This window comes from Oncorhynchus kisutch, unplaced genomic scaffold (genome assembly GCF_002021735.2).
Source record: "Oncorhynchus kisutch isolate 150728-3 unplaced genomic scaffold, Okis_V2 scaffold813, whole genome shotgun sequence".
NCBI classification, from domain to species: Eukaryota; Metazoa; Chordata; class Actinopteri; order Salmoniformes; family Salmonidae; genus Oncorhynchus; species Oncorhynchus kisutch.
Window position 1 is genome coordinate 79,397 of NW_022262758.1, and position 18,104 is coordinate 97,500.

The 18,104-nt window shown below is 50.3% G+C and overlaps 1 protein-coding gene across 1 annotated transcript in view; it reads left to right on the forward strand.

Moving 5' to 3' along the window:
• LOC109886805 (methionine synthase-like) overlaps positions 1-18,104 on the forward strand; it is a 65,132-nt gene that overhangs the window by 35,116 nt on the left and 11,912 nt on the right. The window contains 9 exon segments of the mRNA XM_031816525.1: positions 1,781-1,870; positions 2,466-2,618; positions 4,369-4,476; positions 4,920-5,020; positions 8,618-8,685; positions 10,064-10,184; positions 10,355-10,436; positions 17,497-17,530; positions 17,533-17,595. Of these exon segments, the coding sequence (XP_031672385.1) occupies positions 1,781-1,870; positions 2,466-2,618; positions 4,369-4,476; positions 4,920-5,020; positions 8,618-8,685; positions 10,064-10,184; positions 10,355-10,436; positions 17,497-17,530; positions 17,533-17,595 (820 nt within the window).

Here is an 18,104-nt window from a genome sequence, read left to right on the forward strand (position 1 = left end):
CTATCCCATAATGACATCACAATACCCCATAATGACATCACACTATCCCATAATGAAAAGTAAAAATGTTTTTTTTTTAGAAATGTTGGCAATTTTGTTAAACAGCAATACCTTATTTACATAAGTATTCAGACCCTTTGCTTTGAGACTCTAAATTGAGTTCAGGTGCATCCTGTTTCCATTGATCATCCTTGAGATGTTTCTACAACTTGATTGGAGTCCACCTGTGGTAAATTCAATTGATTGGACATGATTTAGAAAGGCACACACCTGTCTATAAAACGTCCCACAGTTGACAGTGAATGTCAGAGCAAAAACCAAGCCATGAGGTCGAAGGAATTGTCTGTAGAGCTCCGAGACAGGATTGTATCGAGGCACAGATCTGGGGAAGGGTACCAAAACATTTCTGCAGCATTGAAGGTCCCCAAGAACACAGAAGTTTGAAACCACCAAGACACTGAAGGTCCCCAAGAACAGGGGCGTCATCATTCTTAAAAGGAAGCCGTTTGGAACCAACTTGGCCGCCCGGCCAAACTGAGCAATCGGGGGAGAAGGGCCTTGGTCAGGGAGGGGACCAAGAAACCGACAGAGCTCCAGAGTTCCTCTGTGGAGATGGGAGAACCTTCCAGAAGGACAACCATCCCTGTAGCACTCCACCAATCAGGCCTTTATGGTAGAGTGGCCAGATGGAAGCCACTCCTCAGTAAAAGGCACATGACAGCCCACTAGGAGTTTGCCAAAAGGCACCTAAAGACTCTCAGACCATGAGAAACAAGTGTCTCTGGTCTGATGAAACCAAGATTGAACTCTTTGGACTGAATGCCAAGCGTCACGTCTGGAGGAAACCTGGCACCATCCCTACAGTGAAGCATGGTGGTGGTAGCATCATACTGTGGGGATGTTTTTCAACAGCAGGGACTGGGAGACTAGTCAGGATCGAGGGAAATATGAAACGGAGCATATTCTGTATGAACAGGTGCATACTGGTCCACCTGGTCAACACAGTACATATTCTGCTGTATAAACAGGTACATACTGGTCCACCTGGTTAACACAGTACATATTCTGCTGTATAAACAGGTACATACTGGTCCACCTGGTTAACACAGTACATATTCTGTATAAACAGGTACATACTGGTCCACCTGGTTAACACAGTACATATTCTGCTGTATAAACAGGTACATACTGGTCCACCTGGTTAACACAGTACATATTCTGCTGTATAAACAGGTACATACTGGTCCACCTGGTTAACACAGTACATATTCTGCTGTATAAACAGGTACATACTGGTCCACCTGGTTAACACAGTACATATTCTGCTGTATAAACAGGTACATACTGGTCCACCTGGTTAACACAGTACATATTCTGCTGTATAAACAGGTACATACTGGTCCACCTGGTTAACACAGTACATATTCTGTATAAACAGGTACATACTGGTCCACCTGGTTAACACAGTACATATTCTGCTGTATAAACAGGTACATACTGGTCTACCTGGTTAACACAGTACATATTCTGCTGTATAAACAGGTACATACTGGTCCACCTGGTTAACACAGTACATATTCTGCTGTATAAACAGGTACATACTGGTCCACCTGGTTAACACAGTACATATTCTGCTGTATAAACAGGTACATACTGGTCCACCTGGTTAACACAGTACATGTCCTGTAACCCTGTGGCTGTATGTCTCTGCTCGCTGGGGTTACCTGATCCCTAGTACAGTGTACTAGATCCCCTCTGAAGACAATCCTGTCGTTTTCAGAGCTGTGCCAAAGGAGGGAAGAAGGTGGTCCAGACGGATGAGTGGCGAGAGGGAACAGTGGAGGAGAGGCTGGAGTATGGGCTCATCAAGGTTAGTATAGTATGGGCTCATCAAGGTTAGTATGGTATGGGCTCATCAAGGTTAGTATGGTATGGGCTCATCAAGGTTAGTATAGTATGGGCTCATCAAGGTTAGTAGGAGAGTGGCTATAGTATGGGCTCATCAAGGTTAGTATAGTATGGGTTCATCAAGGTTAGTATAGTATGGGCTCATCAAGGTTAGTATAGTATGGGCTCATCAAGGTTAGTAGGAGAGTGGCTATAGTATGGGCTCATCAAGGTTAGTATAGTATGGGCTCATCAAGGTTAGTATAGTATGGGCTCATCAAGGTTAGTATGGTATGGGCTCATCAAGGTTAGTATAGTATGGGCTCATCAAGGTTAGTATAGTATGGGCTCATCAAGGTTAGTATAGTATGGGCTCATCAAGGTTAGTGGCATGCAGGTACCACGTTATTGTCCCTCTCTCTACTGATCATATACTGCAGGGACCAAGCTATTTTCAGGTATGTCTAGAAAAATGGTTCTGGTCAAAACTGTACAGATACATTTATGGTACAAATCTCTCTCTTTCTCCATCACAATTGCTATCAATATTCCTTCTCTGTCTCTCTCGCTCTTTCCAGGGTATAGATAAGTATGTGGTAGAGGACACAGAGGAGGCGAGGTCCCAGGCTGAGCTCTATCCGAGGCCCCTACACGTCATCGAGGGGCCTTTGATGAACGGCATGAAGGTGGTGGGAGACCTGTTTGGAGCTGGGAAGATGTTCCTACCTCAGGTGAGGGGGAAGATATGGAGGAGAGGAGAGGAGAGAGAGATCCTCAGGTAGGGGAGGAAGAGAGATCCTCAGGTAGGGGGGAAGAGAGATCCTCAGGTAGGGGGGGGGAGAGAGATCCTCAGGTAGGGGGGGGGAGAGAGATCCTCAGGTAGGGGGGGGGAGAGAGATCCTCAGGTAGGGGGGGGAAGAGAGATCCTCAGGTAGGGGGGGAAGAGAGATCCTCAGGTAGGGGGGGAAGAGAGATCCTCAGGTAGGGGGGGAAGAGAGATCCTCAGGTAGGGGGGGAAGAGAGATCCTCAGGTAGGGGGGGAAGAGAGATCCTCAGGTAGGGGGGGAAGAGAGATCCTCAGGTAGGGGGGGAAGAGAGATCCTCAGGTAGGGGGGGAAGAGAGATCCTCAGGTAGGGGGGGGAAGAGATATCCTCAGGTAGGGGGGGAAGAGAGAGATCCTCAGGTAGGGGGGGAAGAGAGAGATCCTCAGGTAGGGGGGGAAGAGAGAGATCCTCAGGTAGGGGGGGAAGAGAGATCCTCAGGTAGGGGGGAAGAGAGATCCTCAGGTAGGGGGGAAGAGATATCCTCAGGTAGGGGGGGAAGAGATATCCTCAGGTAGGGGGGGGAAGAGAGAGATCCTCAGGTAGGGGGGGAAGAGAGAGATCCTCAGGTAGGGGGGGAAGAGAGAGATCCTCAGGTAGGGGGGGGGAGATATCCTTAGGTAGGGGGGGGAGAGATATCCTCAGGTAGGGGGGGAAGAGAGATATCCTCAGGTAGGGGGGGAAGATATGGAGGAGAGGAGAGAGAGAGAGAGAGAGAGAGAGTGGGGGGCGAAGAGAGATCCTCAGGTAGGGGGGGGAAGAGAGAGATCCTCGGGTAGGGGGGGGAGAGAGATCCTCAGGTGGGGGGGGAAGAGAGAGATCCTCAGGTAGGGGGGGGGGGGAGATATCCTTAGGTAGGGGGGGGGGAGATATCCTCAGGTAGGGGGGGAAGAGATATCCTCAGGTAGGGGGGGAAGATATGGAGGAGAGGAGAGGAGAGAGAGATAGAGAGTGGGGGGAGAAGAGAGATCCTCAGGTAGGGGGGGAAGAGAGAGATCCTCAGGTAGGGGGGGAAGAGAGAGATCCTCAGGTAGGGGGGGAAGAGAGAGATCCTCAGGTAGGGGGGGAAGAGAGAGATCCTCAGGTGGGGGGGAAGAGAGAGATCCTCAGGTAGGGGGGGAAGAGATCAGGTAGGGGGGAAGAGATATCCTCAGGTAGGGGGGGAAGAGAGAGATCCTCAGGTAGGGGGGAAGAGATCAGGTAGGGGGGGAAGAGATATCCTCAGGTAGGGGGGGAAGAGAGAGATCCTCAGGTAGGGGGGAAGAGATATCCTCAGGTAGGGGGGGAAGAGATATCCTCAGGTAGGGGGGGAAGAGATATCCTCAGGTAGGGGGGGGGGAAGAGATATCCTCAGGTAGGGGGGGAAGAGATATCCTCAGGTAGGGGGGGGGGAAGAGATATCCTCAGGTAGGGGGGGGAAGAGATATCCTCAGGTAGGGAGGGGGAAGAGATATCCTCAGGTAGGGGGGGGTAGAGATATCCTCAGGTAGGGGGGGTAGAGATATCCTCAGGTAGGGGGGGGAAGAGATATCCTCAGGTAGGGAGGGGGAAGAGATATCCTCAGGTAGGGGGGGAAGAGATCACAGAGGAGATACTATAAGAGGTTTCTATTCTTCTCATGATCCGGTGTGTGTGCGTGCGCGCGCGTGTGTGTAACAGGTGATAAAATCAGCACGTGTGATGAAGAAGGCTGTCGCCCACCTGATCCCCTTCATGGAGAAGGAGAGAGAGGCCATGCTACTGGCATCAGGATCAGTAGAGGAGATTGTGAGTCTGTCTCTCTACCTGCCTTGTCCGTCTCTCTCTACAGTCTGTTTCTGTCTCCCCATCTCATCACATCTCTCCTCTACATTAATACCGAGGAGGTTTCTCATCGTCAACACGTTTAACATCATAGTGAAGGGACTGATTCATCACAGCTCTACAGTAATGATCTACACCCCCCCCCCCCTGTTAGGACCCCTACCAGGGCACCATAGTGTCACAGTGAAGGGACTGATTCATCACAGCTCTACAGTAATGATCTATACCCCCCCCCCCTGTTAGGACCCCTACCAGGGCACCATAGTGTCACAGTGAAGGGACTGATTCATCACAGCTCTACAGTAATGATCTATACCCCCCCCCTGTTAGGACCCCTACCAGGGCACCACAGTGAAGGGACTGATTCATCACAGCTCTACAGTAATGATCTATACCCCCCCTGTTAGGACCCCTACCAGGGCACCATAGTGTTGGCCACAGTGAAGGGAGACGTCCACGACATCGGAAAGAACATTGTAGGAGTGGTGCTGGGCTGCAACAACTTCAGGTAGGGGTGTGTTCTGTTCTGTTGTTCTGTTGTGTTCTCTGCAACAACTTCAGGTAGGGGCGTGTTCTGTTGTTGTATTTAGTTGTACATATTGTCCACATTGACTCTGTACCGGTACCCCCTGTATATAGCCTCCACATTGACTCTGTACCGGTACCCCCTGTATATAGCCTCCACATTGACTCTGTACCGGTACCCCCTGTATATAGCCTCCACATTGACTCTGTACCGGTACCCCCTGTATATAGCCTCCACATTGTCTCTGTACCGGTACCCCCTGTATATAGCCTCCACATTGACTCTGTACCGGTACCCCCTGTATATAGCCTCCACATTGACTCTGTACCGATACCCCCTGTATATAGCCTCCACATTGACTCTGTACCGCCTGTATATAGCCTCCACATTGACTCTGTACCAGTACCTCCTGTATATAGCCTCCACATTGACTCTGTACCGGTACCCCCTGTATATAGCCTCCACATTGACTCTGTACCGGTACCCCCTGTATATAGCCTCCACATTGACTCTGTACCGGTACCCCCTGTATATAGCCTCCACATTGACTCTGTACCGGTACCCCCTGTATATAGCCTCCACATTGACTCTGTACCGGTACCCCCTGTATAGATTCTCCACATTGACTCTGTACCGGTACCCCCTGTATATAGCCTCCACATTGACTCTGTACCAGTACCCCCTGTATAGATTCTCCACATTGACTCTGTACCGGTACCCCCTGTATATAGCCTCCACATTGACTCTGTACCGGTACCCCCTGTATATAGCCTCCACATTGACTCTGTACCGGTACCCCCAGTATATAGCCTCCACATTGACTCTGTACCGGTACCCCCTGTATATAGCCTCCACATTGACTCTGTACTGGTACCCCCTGTATATAGCCTCCACATTGACTCTGTACCGGTACCCCCTGTATATAGCCTCCACATTGACTCTGTACCGGTACCCCCTGTATATAGCCTCCACATTGACTCTGTACCGGTACCCCCTGTATATAGCCTCCACATTGACTCTGTACCGGTACCCCCTGTATATAGCCTCCACATTGACTCTGTACCGATACCCCCTGTATATAGCCTCCACATTGACTCTGTACCGGTACCCCCTGTATATAGCCTCCACATTGACTCTGTACCGTAATACCCTGTATATAGCCTCCACATTGACTCTGTACCGGTACCCCCTGTATATAGCCTCCACATTGACTCTGTACCGGTACCCCCTGTATATAGCCTCCACATTGACTCTGTACCGATACCCCCTGTATATAGCCTCCACATTGACTCTGTACCGGTACCCCCTGTATATAGCCTCCACATTGACTCTGTACCGGTACCTCCTGTATATAGCCTCCACATTGACTCTGTACCGGTACCCCCTGTATATAGCCTCCACATTGACTCTGTACCAGTACCCCCTGTATATAGCCTCCACATTGACTCTGTACCGGTACCCCCTGTATATAGCCTCACTATTGACTCTGTACCGGTACCCCCTGTATATAGCCTCCACATTGACTCTGTACCGGTACCCCCTGTATATAGCCTCCACATTGACTCTGTACCAGTACCCCCTGTATATAGCCTCCACATTGACTCTGTACCGGTACCCCCTGTATATAGCCTCACTATTGACTCTGTACCGGTACCCCCTGTATATAGCCTCCACATTGACTCTGTACCGGTACCCCCTGTATATAGCCTCCACATTGACTCTGTACCGGTACCCCCTGTATATAGCCTCCACATTGACTCTGTACCGGTACCCCCTGTATATAGCCTTCACATTGACTCTGTACCAGTACCCCCTGTATATAGCCTCCACATTGACTCTGTACCGGTACCCCCTGTATATAGCCTCCACATTGACTCTGTACCGGTACCCCCTGTATATAGCCTCCACATTGACTCTGTACCGGTACCCCCTGTATATAGCCTTCACATTGACTCTGTACCAGTACCCCCTGTATATAGCCTCCACATTGACTCTGTACCGGTACCCCCTGTATATAGCCTCCACATTGACTCTGTACCAGTACCCCCTGTATATAGCCTCCACATTGACTCTGTACCGGTAACCCCTGTATATAGTCTCCACATTGACTCTGTACCGGTACCCCCTGTATATAGCCTCCACATTGACTCTGTACCGGTACCCCCTGTATATAGCCTCCACATTGACTCTGTACCGGTACCCCCTGTATATAGCCTCCACATTGACTCTGTACCGGTACCCCCTGTATATAGCCTTCACATTGACTCTGTACCAGTACCCCCTGTATATAGCCTCCACATTGACTCTGTACCGGTACCCCCTGTATATAGCCTCCACATTGACTCTGTACCAGTACCCCCTGTATATAGCCTCCACATTGACTCTGTACCGGTAACCCCTGTATATAGTCTCCACATTGACTCTGTACCGGTACCCCCTGTATATAGCCTCCACATTGACTCTGTACCGGTACCCCCTGTATATAGCCTCCACATTGACTCTGTACCGGTACCCCCTGTATATAGTCTCCACATTGACTCTGTACCGGTACCCCCTGTATATAGCCTCCACATTGACTATGTACCGGTACCCCCTGTATATAGCCTCCACATTGACTCTGTACCAGTACCCCCTGTATATAGCCTCCACATTGACTCTGTACCGGTACCCCCTGTATATAGCCTCCACATTGACTCTGTACCGGTACCCTCTGTATATAGCCTCCACATTGACTCTGTACCGGTACCCCCTGTATATAGCCTCCACATTGACTCTGTACCGGTACCCCCTGTATATAGTCTCCACATTGACTCTGTACCGGTACCCCCTGTATATAGTCTCCACATTGACTCTGTACCATAATACCCTGTATATAGCCTCCACATTGACTCTGTGCCGGTACCCCCTGTATATAGCCTCCACATTGACTCTGTACCGGTACCCCCTGTATATAGCCTCCACATTGACTCTGTACCGGTACCCCCTGTATATAGCCTCCACATTGACTCTGTACCGGTACCCCCTGTATATAGCCTCCACATTGACTCTGTACCGGTACCCCCTGTATATAGCCTCCACATTGACTCTGTACCACTACACCTGTTGTATTCAGCATTTCACTGTAAGGTCTACTACACCTGTTGTATTCAGCATTTCACTGTAAGGTCTACTACACCTGTTGTATTCAGCATTTCACTGTGAGGTCTACTACACCTGTTGTATTCAGCATTTCACTGTAAGGTCTACTACACCTGTTGCATTCAGCATTTCACTATAAGGTCTACTACACCTGTTGTATTCAGCATTTCACTGTACGGTCTACTACACCCGTTGTATTCAGCATTTCACTGTGAGGTCTAATACACCTGTTGTATTCAGCATATCACTGTAAGGTCTACTATACCTGTTGTATTCAGCATTTCACTGTACGGTCTACTACACCTGTTGTATTCAGCATTTCACTGTAAGGTCTACTACACCTGTTGTATTCGGGCGCATGTGACTAATACAATTTGATTTGATTGGTTCCTGTACCTTTCCATAACCTTGTCCTAACCCCGTTCGGTTTCCTTCTCCCAGAGTGATCGATCTGGGGGTCATGATTCCATGCGACAGGATATTGAGGGAAGCCATCGACTGCAAAGCAGGTGTGTTGACATGAACCTTGTGGCTTATCAGTTCCACTGTACTGTAGCTCTGCTTTAATCAATAGGATTAACCTGGTCCCAGATCAGTCTGGGCTGTCTGACGGGGTGGCACTAGGACAGTAAGTGGTGAATAACCTGGTCCCAGATCAGTCTGGGCTGTCTGACGGGGTGGCACTAGGACAGTAAGTGGTGATTAACCTGGTCCCAGATCAGTCTGGGCTGTCTGACGGGGTGGCACTAGGAGGTGATTAACCTGGTCCCAGATCAGTTTGGGCTGTCTGACGGGGTGGCACTAGGAGGTGATTAACCTGGTTCCAGAACAGTTTGGGCTGTCTGACGGGGTGGCACTAGGAGGTGATTAACCTGGTCCCAGATCAGTTTGGGCTGTCTGACGGGGCAGCACTAGGAGGTGATTAACCTGGTCCCAGATCAGTTTGGGCTGTCTGACGGGGCAGCACTAGGAGGTGATTAACCTGGTCCCAGATCAGTTTGGGCTGTCTGACGGGGCGGCACTAGGAGGTGATTAACCTGGTTCCAGAACAGTTTGGGCTGTCTGACGGGGCAGCACTAGGAGGTGATTAACCTGGTCCCAGATCAGTTTGGGCTGTCTGACGGGGCAGCACTAGGAGGTGATTAACCTGGTCCCAGATCAGTTTGGGCTGTCTTGCCAACTGCTTGGAGGTGGAGTTGGCTATAAACCTCAGACAGATCTGGGACCAGGCTAGAGAAGGAGTAGGATTGGTTGGAGTTGGCTATAAACCACAGACAGATCTGGGACCAGGCTAGAGAAGGAGTAGGATTGGTTGGAGTTGGCTATAAACCTCAGACAGATCTGGGACCAGGCTAGAGAAGGAGTAGGATTGGTTGGAGTTGGCTATAAACCACAGACAGACCTGGGACCAGGCTAGAGAAGGAGTAGGATTGGTTGGAGTTGGCTATAAACCACAGACAGATCTGGGACCAGGCTAGAGAAGGAGTAGGATTGGTTGGAGTTGGCTATAAACCTCAGACAGACCTGGGACCAGGCTAGAGAAGGAGTAGGATTGGTTGGAGTTGGCTATAAACCACAGACAGATCTGGGACCAGGCTAGAGAAGGAGTAGGATTGGTTGGAGTTGGCTATAAACCTCAGACAGATCTGGGACCAGGCTAGAGAAGGAGTAGGATTGGTTGGAGTTGGCTATAAACCACAGACAGATCTGGGACCAGGCTAGAGAAGGAGTAGGATTGGTTGGAGTTGGCTATAAACCACAGACAGACCTGGGACCAGGCTAGAGAAGGAGTAGGATTGGGACTGAAATCAGAGATGGAATGAGTGAACTGCTCTTTGAGAAGTAGTCCCTCCAGCTGAACTTCCTGTGTATCCCTCCGCCCTACAGACATCATCGGTCTGTCTGGCCTCATCACGCCCTCACTGGATGAGATGATCTACGTTGCCAAGGAGATGGAGCGGCTTGGGATGAAGACCCCACTGCTGATCGGAGGGGCCACCACCTCCAAGTAAGACACACAGACACCATGACCTTTCAACTCGCTACTTCCTGGCCCCTTGTTGACCCTGTGTCTGATGTGATGCGTCTCTCAACACACACCGTCATTATCTTCACCGTGACCTTTCACCTCGCTACTTCCTGGCCCTGTGTCTGATGTGATGCCTCTGTGTGTAACAGGACCCACACGGCAGTGAAGATCGCTCCCCGTTACAGCTGTCCTGTGGTGCATGTTCTGGATGCTTCCAGGAGTGTGGTGGTGGTACGTACACTGACTAGACACTACACTGACTAGACACTACACTTCCTGTTCTCACTTAGTACAGCCCACACTACACTGACTAGACGCACTACACTTCCTGTTCTCACTTAGTATAGCCTACACTACACTGACTAGACACACTACACTTCCTGTTCTCACTTAGTACAGCCCGCACTACACTGAATAGACACACTGCACTGACTAGACACTACACTTCCTGTTCTCACTTAGTACAGCCCACACTACACTGACTAGACACTACACTTCCTGTTATCACTTAGTACAGCCCACACTATACTGACTAGACGCACTACACTTCCTGTTCTCACTTAGTACAGCCCACACTACACCGACTAGACACACTACACTTCCTGTTCTCACTTAGTACAGCCCACACTACACTTCCTGTCAGTAGATACTGTAGTCCTCACTTAGTACAGCCCACACTACACTTCCTGTCAGTAGTTGCTGTGGTCCTCACCTAGGAAGTGTAGTGTGGGCTGTACTAAGTGAGGACCACAGCATCTACTGACAGGAAGTGTAGTGTGGGCTGTACTAAGTGAGGACCACAGCATCTACTGACAGGAAGTGTAGTGTGGGCTGTACTAAGTGAGGACCACAGCATCTACTGACAGGAAGTGTAGTGTGGGCTGTACTAAGTGAGGACCACAGCATCTACTGACAGGAAGTGTAGTGTGGGCTGTACTAAGTGAGGACCACAGTATCTACTGACAGGAAGTGTAGTGTGGGCTGTACTAAGTGAGGACCACAGTATCTACTGACAGGAAGTGTAGTGTGGGCTGTACTAAGTGAGGACCACAGTATCTACTGACAGGAAGTGTAGTGTGGGCTGTACTAAGTGAGGACCACAGCATCTACTGGCTGTACATGACACTTGTCAGTGTCCTCAGCTGTTAGATGAGCCTCCGTGTTGTTGTCTCTGTCAGTGTCCTCTGTGTTGTCTCTGTCAGTGTCCTCTGTGTTGTCTCTGTCAGTGTCCTCCGTGTTGTTGTCTCTGTCAGTGTCCTCCGTGTTGTCTCTGTCAGTGTCCTCCGTGTTGTCTCTGTCAGTGTCCTCTGTGTTGTTGTCTCTGTCAGTGTCCTCCGTGTTGTCTCTGTCAGTGTCCTCTGTGTTGTTGTCTCTGTCAGTGTCCTCTGTGTTGTTGTCTCTGTCAGTGTCCTCTGTGTTGTCTCTGTCAGTGTCCTCTGTGTTGTCTCTGTCAGTGTCCTCCGTGTTGTTGTCTCTGTCAGTGTCCTCCGTGTTGTCTCTGTCAGTGTCCTCTGTGTTGTCTCTGTCAGTGTCCTCTGTGTTGTTGTCTCTGTCAGTATCCTCTGTGTTGTTGTCTCTGTCAGTGTCCTCTGTGTTGTTGTCTCTGTCAGTGTCCTCCGTGTTGTCTCTGTCAGTGTCCTCCGTGTTGTTGTCTCTGTCAGTGTCCTCTGTGTTGTCTCTGTCAGTGTCCCCCGTGTTGTTGTCTCTGTCAGTGTCCTCCGTGTTGTCTCTGTCAGTGTCCTCTGTGTTGTTGTCTCTGTCAGTGTCCTCCGTGTTGTTGTCTCTGTCAGTGTCCTCTGTGTTGTCTCTGTCAGTGTCCTCCGTGTTGTTGTCTCTGTCAGTGTCCTCTGTGTTGTTGTCTCTGTCAGTGTCCTCTGTGTTGTCTCTGTCAGTGTCCTCTGTGTTGTTGTCTCTGTCAGTGTCCTCCGTGTTGTCTCTGTCAGTGTCCTCCGTGTTGTTGTCTCTGTCAGTGTCCTCCGTGTTGTTGTCTCTGTCAGTGTCCTCCGTGTTGTTGTCTCTGTCAGTGTCCTCTGTGTTGTCTCTGTCAGTGTCCTCCGTGTTGTTGTCTCTGTCAGTGTCCTCTGTGTTGTTGTCTCTGTCAGTGTCCTCCGTGTTGTCTCTGTCAGTGTCCTCTGTGTTGTTGTCTCTGTCAGTGTCCTCCGTGTTGTCTCTGTCAGTGTCCTCCGTGTTGTTGTCTCTGTCAGTGTCCTCTGTGTTGTTGTCTCTCCAGTGTTCTCAGCTGCTAGATGAGCCTCCTTGTTGTTGTCTCTGTCAGTGTCCTCCGTGTTGTCTCTGTCAGTGTCCTCTGTGTTGTTGTCTCTGTCAGTGTCCTCTGTGTTGTTGTCTCTGTCAGTGTCCTCCGTGTTGTCTCTGTCAGTGTCCTCCGTGTTGTTGTCTCTCCAGTGTTCCCAGCTGCTAGATGAGCCTCCTTGTTGTTGTCTCTCCAGTGTCCTCCGTGTTGTTGTCTCTCCAGTGTCCTCCGTGTTGTTGTCTCTCCAGTGTTCCCAGCTGCTAGATGAGCCTCCTTGTTGTTGTCTCTCCAGTGTCCTCCGTGTTGTTGTCTCTCCAGTGTCCTCTGTGTTGTTGTCTCTCCAGTGTCCTCCGTGTTGTTGTCTCTCCAGTGTCCTCTTGTTGTTGTCTCTCCAGTGTCCTCTGTGTTGTTGTCTCTCCAGTGTCCTCTGTGTTGTTGTCTCTCCAGTGTCCTCTGTGTTGTTGTCTCTCCAGTGTCCTCTGTGTTGGTTGTCTCTCCAGTGTCCTCTGTGTTGTTGTCTCTCCAGTGTCCTCTGTGTTGTTGTCTCTCCAGTGTCCTCTGTGTTGTTGTCTCTCCAGTGTCCTCTGTGTTGTTGTCTCTCCAGTGTCCTCTGTGTTGTTGTCTCTCCAGTGTCCTCTGTGTTGTTGTCTCTCCAGTGTTCCCAGCTGCTAGATGAGCCTCCTTGTTGTTGTCTCTCCAGTGTCCTCTGTGTTGTTGTCTCTCCAGTGTCCTCTGTGTTGTTGTCTCTCCAGTGTCCTCTGTGTTGTTGTCTCTCCAGTGTCCTCTGTGTTGTTGTCTCTCCAGTGTCCTCTGTGTTGTTGTCTCTCCAGTGTCCTCTGTGTTGTTGTCTCTCCAGTGTCCTCTGTGTTGTTGTCTCTCCAGTGTCCTCCGTGTTGTTGTCTCTCCAGTGTCCTCTGTGTTGTTGTCTCTCCAGTGTCCTCCGTGTTGTTGTCTCTCCAGTGTCCTCTGTGTTGTCTCTCCAGTGTCCTCTGTGTTGTTGTCTCTCCAGTGTCCTCCGTGTTGTTGTCCTCTCCAGTGTCCTCTGTGTTATTGTCTCTCCAGTGTCCTCTGTGTTGTTGTCTCTCCAGTGTCCTCCGTGTTGTTGTCTCTCCAGTGTCCTCCGTGTTGTTGTCTCTCCAGTGTCCTCTGTGTTGTCTCTCCAGTGTCCTCTGTGTTGTTGTCTCTCCAGTGTCCTCTGTGTTGTTGTCTCTCCAGTGGTCCTCTGTGTTGTTGTCTCTCCAGTGTCCTCTGTGTTGTTGTCTCTCCAGTGTCCTCCGTGTTGTTGTCTCTCCAGTGTCCTCTGTGTTGTCTCTCCAGTGTCCTCTGTGTTGTCTCTCCAGTGTCCTCTGTGTTGTTGTCTCTCCAGTGTCCTCTGTGTTGTCTCTCCAGTGTCCTCTGTGTTGTGTCTCTCCAGTGTCCTCTGTGTTGTTGTCTCTCCAGTGTCCTCTGTGTTGTTGTCTCTCCAGTGTCCTCTGTGTTGTTGTCTCTCCAGTGTCCTCCGTGTTGTTGTCTCTCCAGTGTCCTCTGTGTTGTTGTCTCTCCAGTGTCCTCTTGTCCTCTGTGTTGTTGTCTCTCCAGTGTCCTCTGTGTTGTTGTCTCTCCAGTGTCCTCTGTGTTGTTGTCTCTCCAGTGTCCTCTGTGTTGTTGTCTCTCCAGTGTCCTCTGTGTTGTCTCTCCAGTGTCCTCTGTGTTGTTGTCTCTCCAGTGTCCTCTGTGTTGTTGTCTCTCCAGTGTCCTCTGTGTTGTTGTCTCTCCAGTGTCCTCTGTGTTGTTGTCTCTCCAGTGTCCTCTGTGTTGTTGTCTCTCCAGTGTCCTCTGTGTTGTTGTCTCTCCAGTGTCCTCTGTGTTGTCTCTCCAGTGTCCTCTGTGTTGTCTCTCCAGTGCCCTCTGTGTTGTTGTCTCTCCAGTGTCCTCTGTGTTGTTGTCTCTCCAGTGTCCTCTGTGTTGTTGTCTCTCCAGTGTCCTCTGTGTTGTCTCTCCAGTGTCCTCTGTGTTGTCTCTCCAGTGTCCTCTGTGTTGTCTCTCCAGTGTCCTCTGTGTTGTTGGTCTCTCCAGTGTCCTCTGTGTTGTCTCTCCAGTGTCCTCTGTGTTGTCTCTCCAGTGTCCTCTGTGTTTGTCTCTCCAGTGTTCCCAGCTGCTAGATGAGCCTCCTTGTTGTTGTCTCTCCAGTGTCCTCTGTGTTGTCTCTCCAGTGTCCTCTGTGTTGTTGTCTCTCCAGTGTCCTCTGTGTTGTTGTCTCTCCAGTGTCCTCTGTGTTGTTGTCTCTCCAGTGTTCCCAGCTGCTAGATGAGCCTCCTTGTTGTTGTCTCTCCAGTGTCCCTCTGTGTTGTTGCTCTCCAGTGTCCTCTGTGTTGTTGTCTCTCCAGTGTCCTCTGTGTTGTTGTGCCTCTCCAGTGTCCTCTGTGTTGTTGTCTCTCCAGTGTTCCCAGCTGCTAGAATGACCTCCTTGGTGTGTCTCTCCAGTGTCTCTGTGTTGTCTCTCCGAGTGTCCTCTGTGTTGTCTCTCCAGTGGTCCTCTGTGTTGTCCTCTCCGTGTCCTCTGTGTTGTCTCTCCAGTGTTCCTCTGTGTCTGTATCTCCAGTGTCCCTCTGTGTGTGTCCCTTCCAGGTGTCCTCTGTGTTGTCTCTCAGAATGTCCCTCTGTGTTGTCTCTTCCACGTTGTCCTGCTGTGTCTCTCCATGTCCTCTATCTCTCCAGTGGTCCTCCCCTGTGTTGTCTCTCCAGTGCCCCTCATGTGTTGGTCTCTCCAGTGCCTCTGTGTTGTGCCTCTCCAAGTGGTCCTCTGTGTTGTCTCTCCAGGTGGTCCTCTCTGTTTGTCTCTCCAGTGTCCTCTGTGTTGATCTCATCCCAGTGGTCCTCTGTGTTGTTGTCTCTTCCAGTGTCCTCTAGTGTATGTCTCTCCAGTGGTCCCCTCTTGTGTTGTCTCTCCAAGTGTCCTCTGTGTTGTTCCTCTCCAGTGTCCCTCTGTGCTATGTTGTCTCTCCAGTGTCCATCTGTGGTTATGTCTCTTCCAGTGTCCTCTGTGTTTGTCTCTCGTGTCTCTAGTGTGTATCTCTGTGTCTGTGTTTGTCTCTCCAGTGTCCTCTGTGTTGTTGTCTCTCCAGTGTCCTCTGTGTTGTTGTCTCTCCAGTGTCCTCTGTGTTGTCTCTCCAGTGTCCTCTGTGTTGTCTCTCCGTGTCCTCTGTGTTGTTCTCTCCAGTGTCCTCTGTTGTTGTCTCTCCAGTGTCCTCTGTGTTGTTGTCTCTCCAGTGTCCTCTGTGTGTTGTCTCTCCAGTGTCCTCTGTGTTGTCTCTCCAGTGTCCTCTGTGTTGTCTCTCCAGTGTCCTCTGTGTTGTCTCTCCAGTGTCCTCTGTGTTGTCTCTCCAGTGCCTCTGTGTTGTCTCTCCAGTGTCCTCTGTGTTGTCTCTCAGTGTCCTCTGGTTGTTGTCTCTCCAGTGTCCTCTGTGTTGTTGTCTCTCCAGTGTCCTCTGTTGTCTCTCCAGTGTCCTCTGTGTTGTCTCTCCAGTGTCTCTGTGTTGTCTCTCAGTGTCCTCTGTGGTTGTCTCTCCAGTGTCCTCTGTGTTTGTCCTCCAGTGTCCTCTGTGTTGTTGTCTCTCCATGTCCTCTGTGTTGTCTCTCAGTGTCCTCTGTGTTGTCTCTCCAGTGTCCTCTGTGTTGTCTCTCCAGTGTCCTCTGTGTTTGTCTCTCCAGTGGTCCTCTGTGTTGTCCTCTCCAGTGTCCTCTGTGTTGTCTCTCCAGTGTCCTCTGTGTTGTCTCTCCAGTGTCCTCTTGTGTTGTCTCTCCAGTGTCCTCTGTGTTTGTCTCTCCAGTGTCCTCTGTGTTGTCTCTCCAGTGTCCTCTGTGTTGTCTCTCCAGTGTCCTCTGTGTTGTCTCTCCAGTGTCCTCTGTGTTGTCTCTCCAGTGTCCTCTGTGTTGTCTCTCCAGTGTCCTCTGTGTTGTCTCTCCAGTGTCCTCTGTGTTTGTCTCTCCAGTGTCCTCTGTGTTGTCTCTCCAGTGTCCTCTGTGTTGTCTCTCCAGTGTCCTCTGTGTTGTCTCTCCAGTGTCCTCTGTGTTGTCTCTCCAGTGTCCTCTGTGTTGTCTCTCCAGTGTCCTCTGTGTTGTCTCTCCAGTTCCTCGTGTTTCCCTCTGTGTCCTCCAGTGTCCTCGGTGTTGTCTCCTCCAGTGTCCTCTGTGTGTGGTCTCTCCAGTGTCCTCTGTGTTGTCTCTCCAGTGTCCTCTGTGTTGTCTCTCCAGTGTCCTCTGTGTTGTTGTCTCTCCAGTGTCCTCTGTGTTGTCTCTCCAGTGTCCTCTGTGTTGTCTCTCCAGTGTCCTCTGTGTTGTTGTCTCTCCAGTGTCCTCTTTTGTCTCTCCAGTGTCTCTTGTGTTGTCTCTCCAGTGTCCTCTGTTGTTGTCTCTCCAGTGTCCTCTGTGTGTTGTCTCTCCAGTGTCCTCTGTGTTGTCTCTCCAGTGTCCTCTGTGTTGTCTCTCCAGTGTCCTCTGTGTTGTCTCTCCAGTGTCCCTCTGTGTTGTTGTCTCTCCAGTGTCCTCTGTGTTGTTGTCTCTCCAGTGTCCTCTGTGTTGTCTCTCCAGTGTCCTCTGTGTTGTCTCTCCAGTGTCCTCTGTGTTGTCTCTCTCCAGTGGTCCTCATGTGTTTGTTCTCTCCAGTAGGTCCTCAGTGGGGTGTTGTCTCTGCCAGTGTCCTCTGTGTTGTCCTCTCCAGTGTCCTCTGTGTTGTCTCTCCAGTGTCTGCTGTGTTGTCTCTCGCAGTGTCCTCTGTGTTGTCTCTCACAGTGTCCTTTGATTCTCTCCAGTGTCCTCTGTGTTGTCTCTCACAGTGTCCGTCTGTGTTGTCATCCTTCCCAGTGTCCTCTGTGTTGTCTCTCCAGTGTCCCTCCTGTGTTGTTGTCCTCTCCAGTGTCCCTCTGGGTTGTCCTCTTCCAGTGTCCTTCTGTGTTGTCTCTCCAGTTGTCCTCTGTGTTGTGTCTCTCCAGTGGTTCTCTGTGTTGTCTCTCCAGTGTCCTCTGTGTTGTCTCTCCAGTGTCCTCTGTGTTGTCTCTCCAGTGTTCCCAGCTGCTAGATGAGAATGTGAAGGAAGAGTTTTTGAGGAGACGACAGAGGAGTACGAAGACATCAGACAGGACCACTATGACCTCTCTAAAGGTGAGGAACACACACACACACACACACACACACCTAACACACACACTGGACCACTACAACACTCTCAAATCATTGGATGAAATCTAGGGCTCTGTATTAGGAACAGACTGTCCAGTTCTGGAACAGTCTAGAAGGGAGGAGTTGTTCCAGTCTAACAGACTGTCCTGTTCTGGAACAGTCTAGAAGGGAGGAGTTGTTCCAGTCTAACAGACGGTCCTGTTCTGGAACAGTCTAGAAGGGAGGAGTTGTTCCAGTCTAACAGACTGTCCTGTTCTGGAACAGTCTAGAAGGGAGGAGTTGTTCCAGTCTAACAGACTGTCCTGTTCTGGAACAGTCTAGAAGGTAGGAGTTGTTCTAGTCTAACAGACTGTCCTGTTCTGGAACAGTCTAGAAGGTAGGAGTTGTTCTAGTCTAACAGACTGTCCTGTTCTGGAACAGTCTAGAAGGTAGGAGTTGTTCTAGTCTAACAGACTGTCCTGGAACAGTCTAGAAGGTAGGAGTTGTTCTAG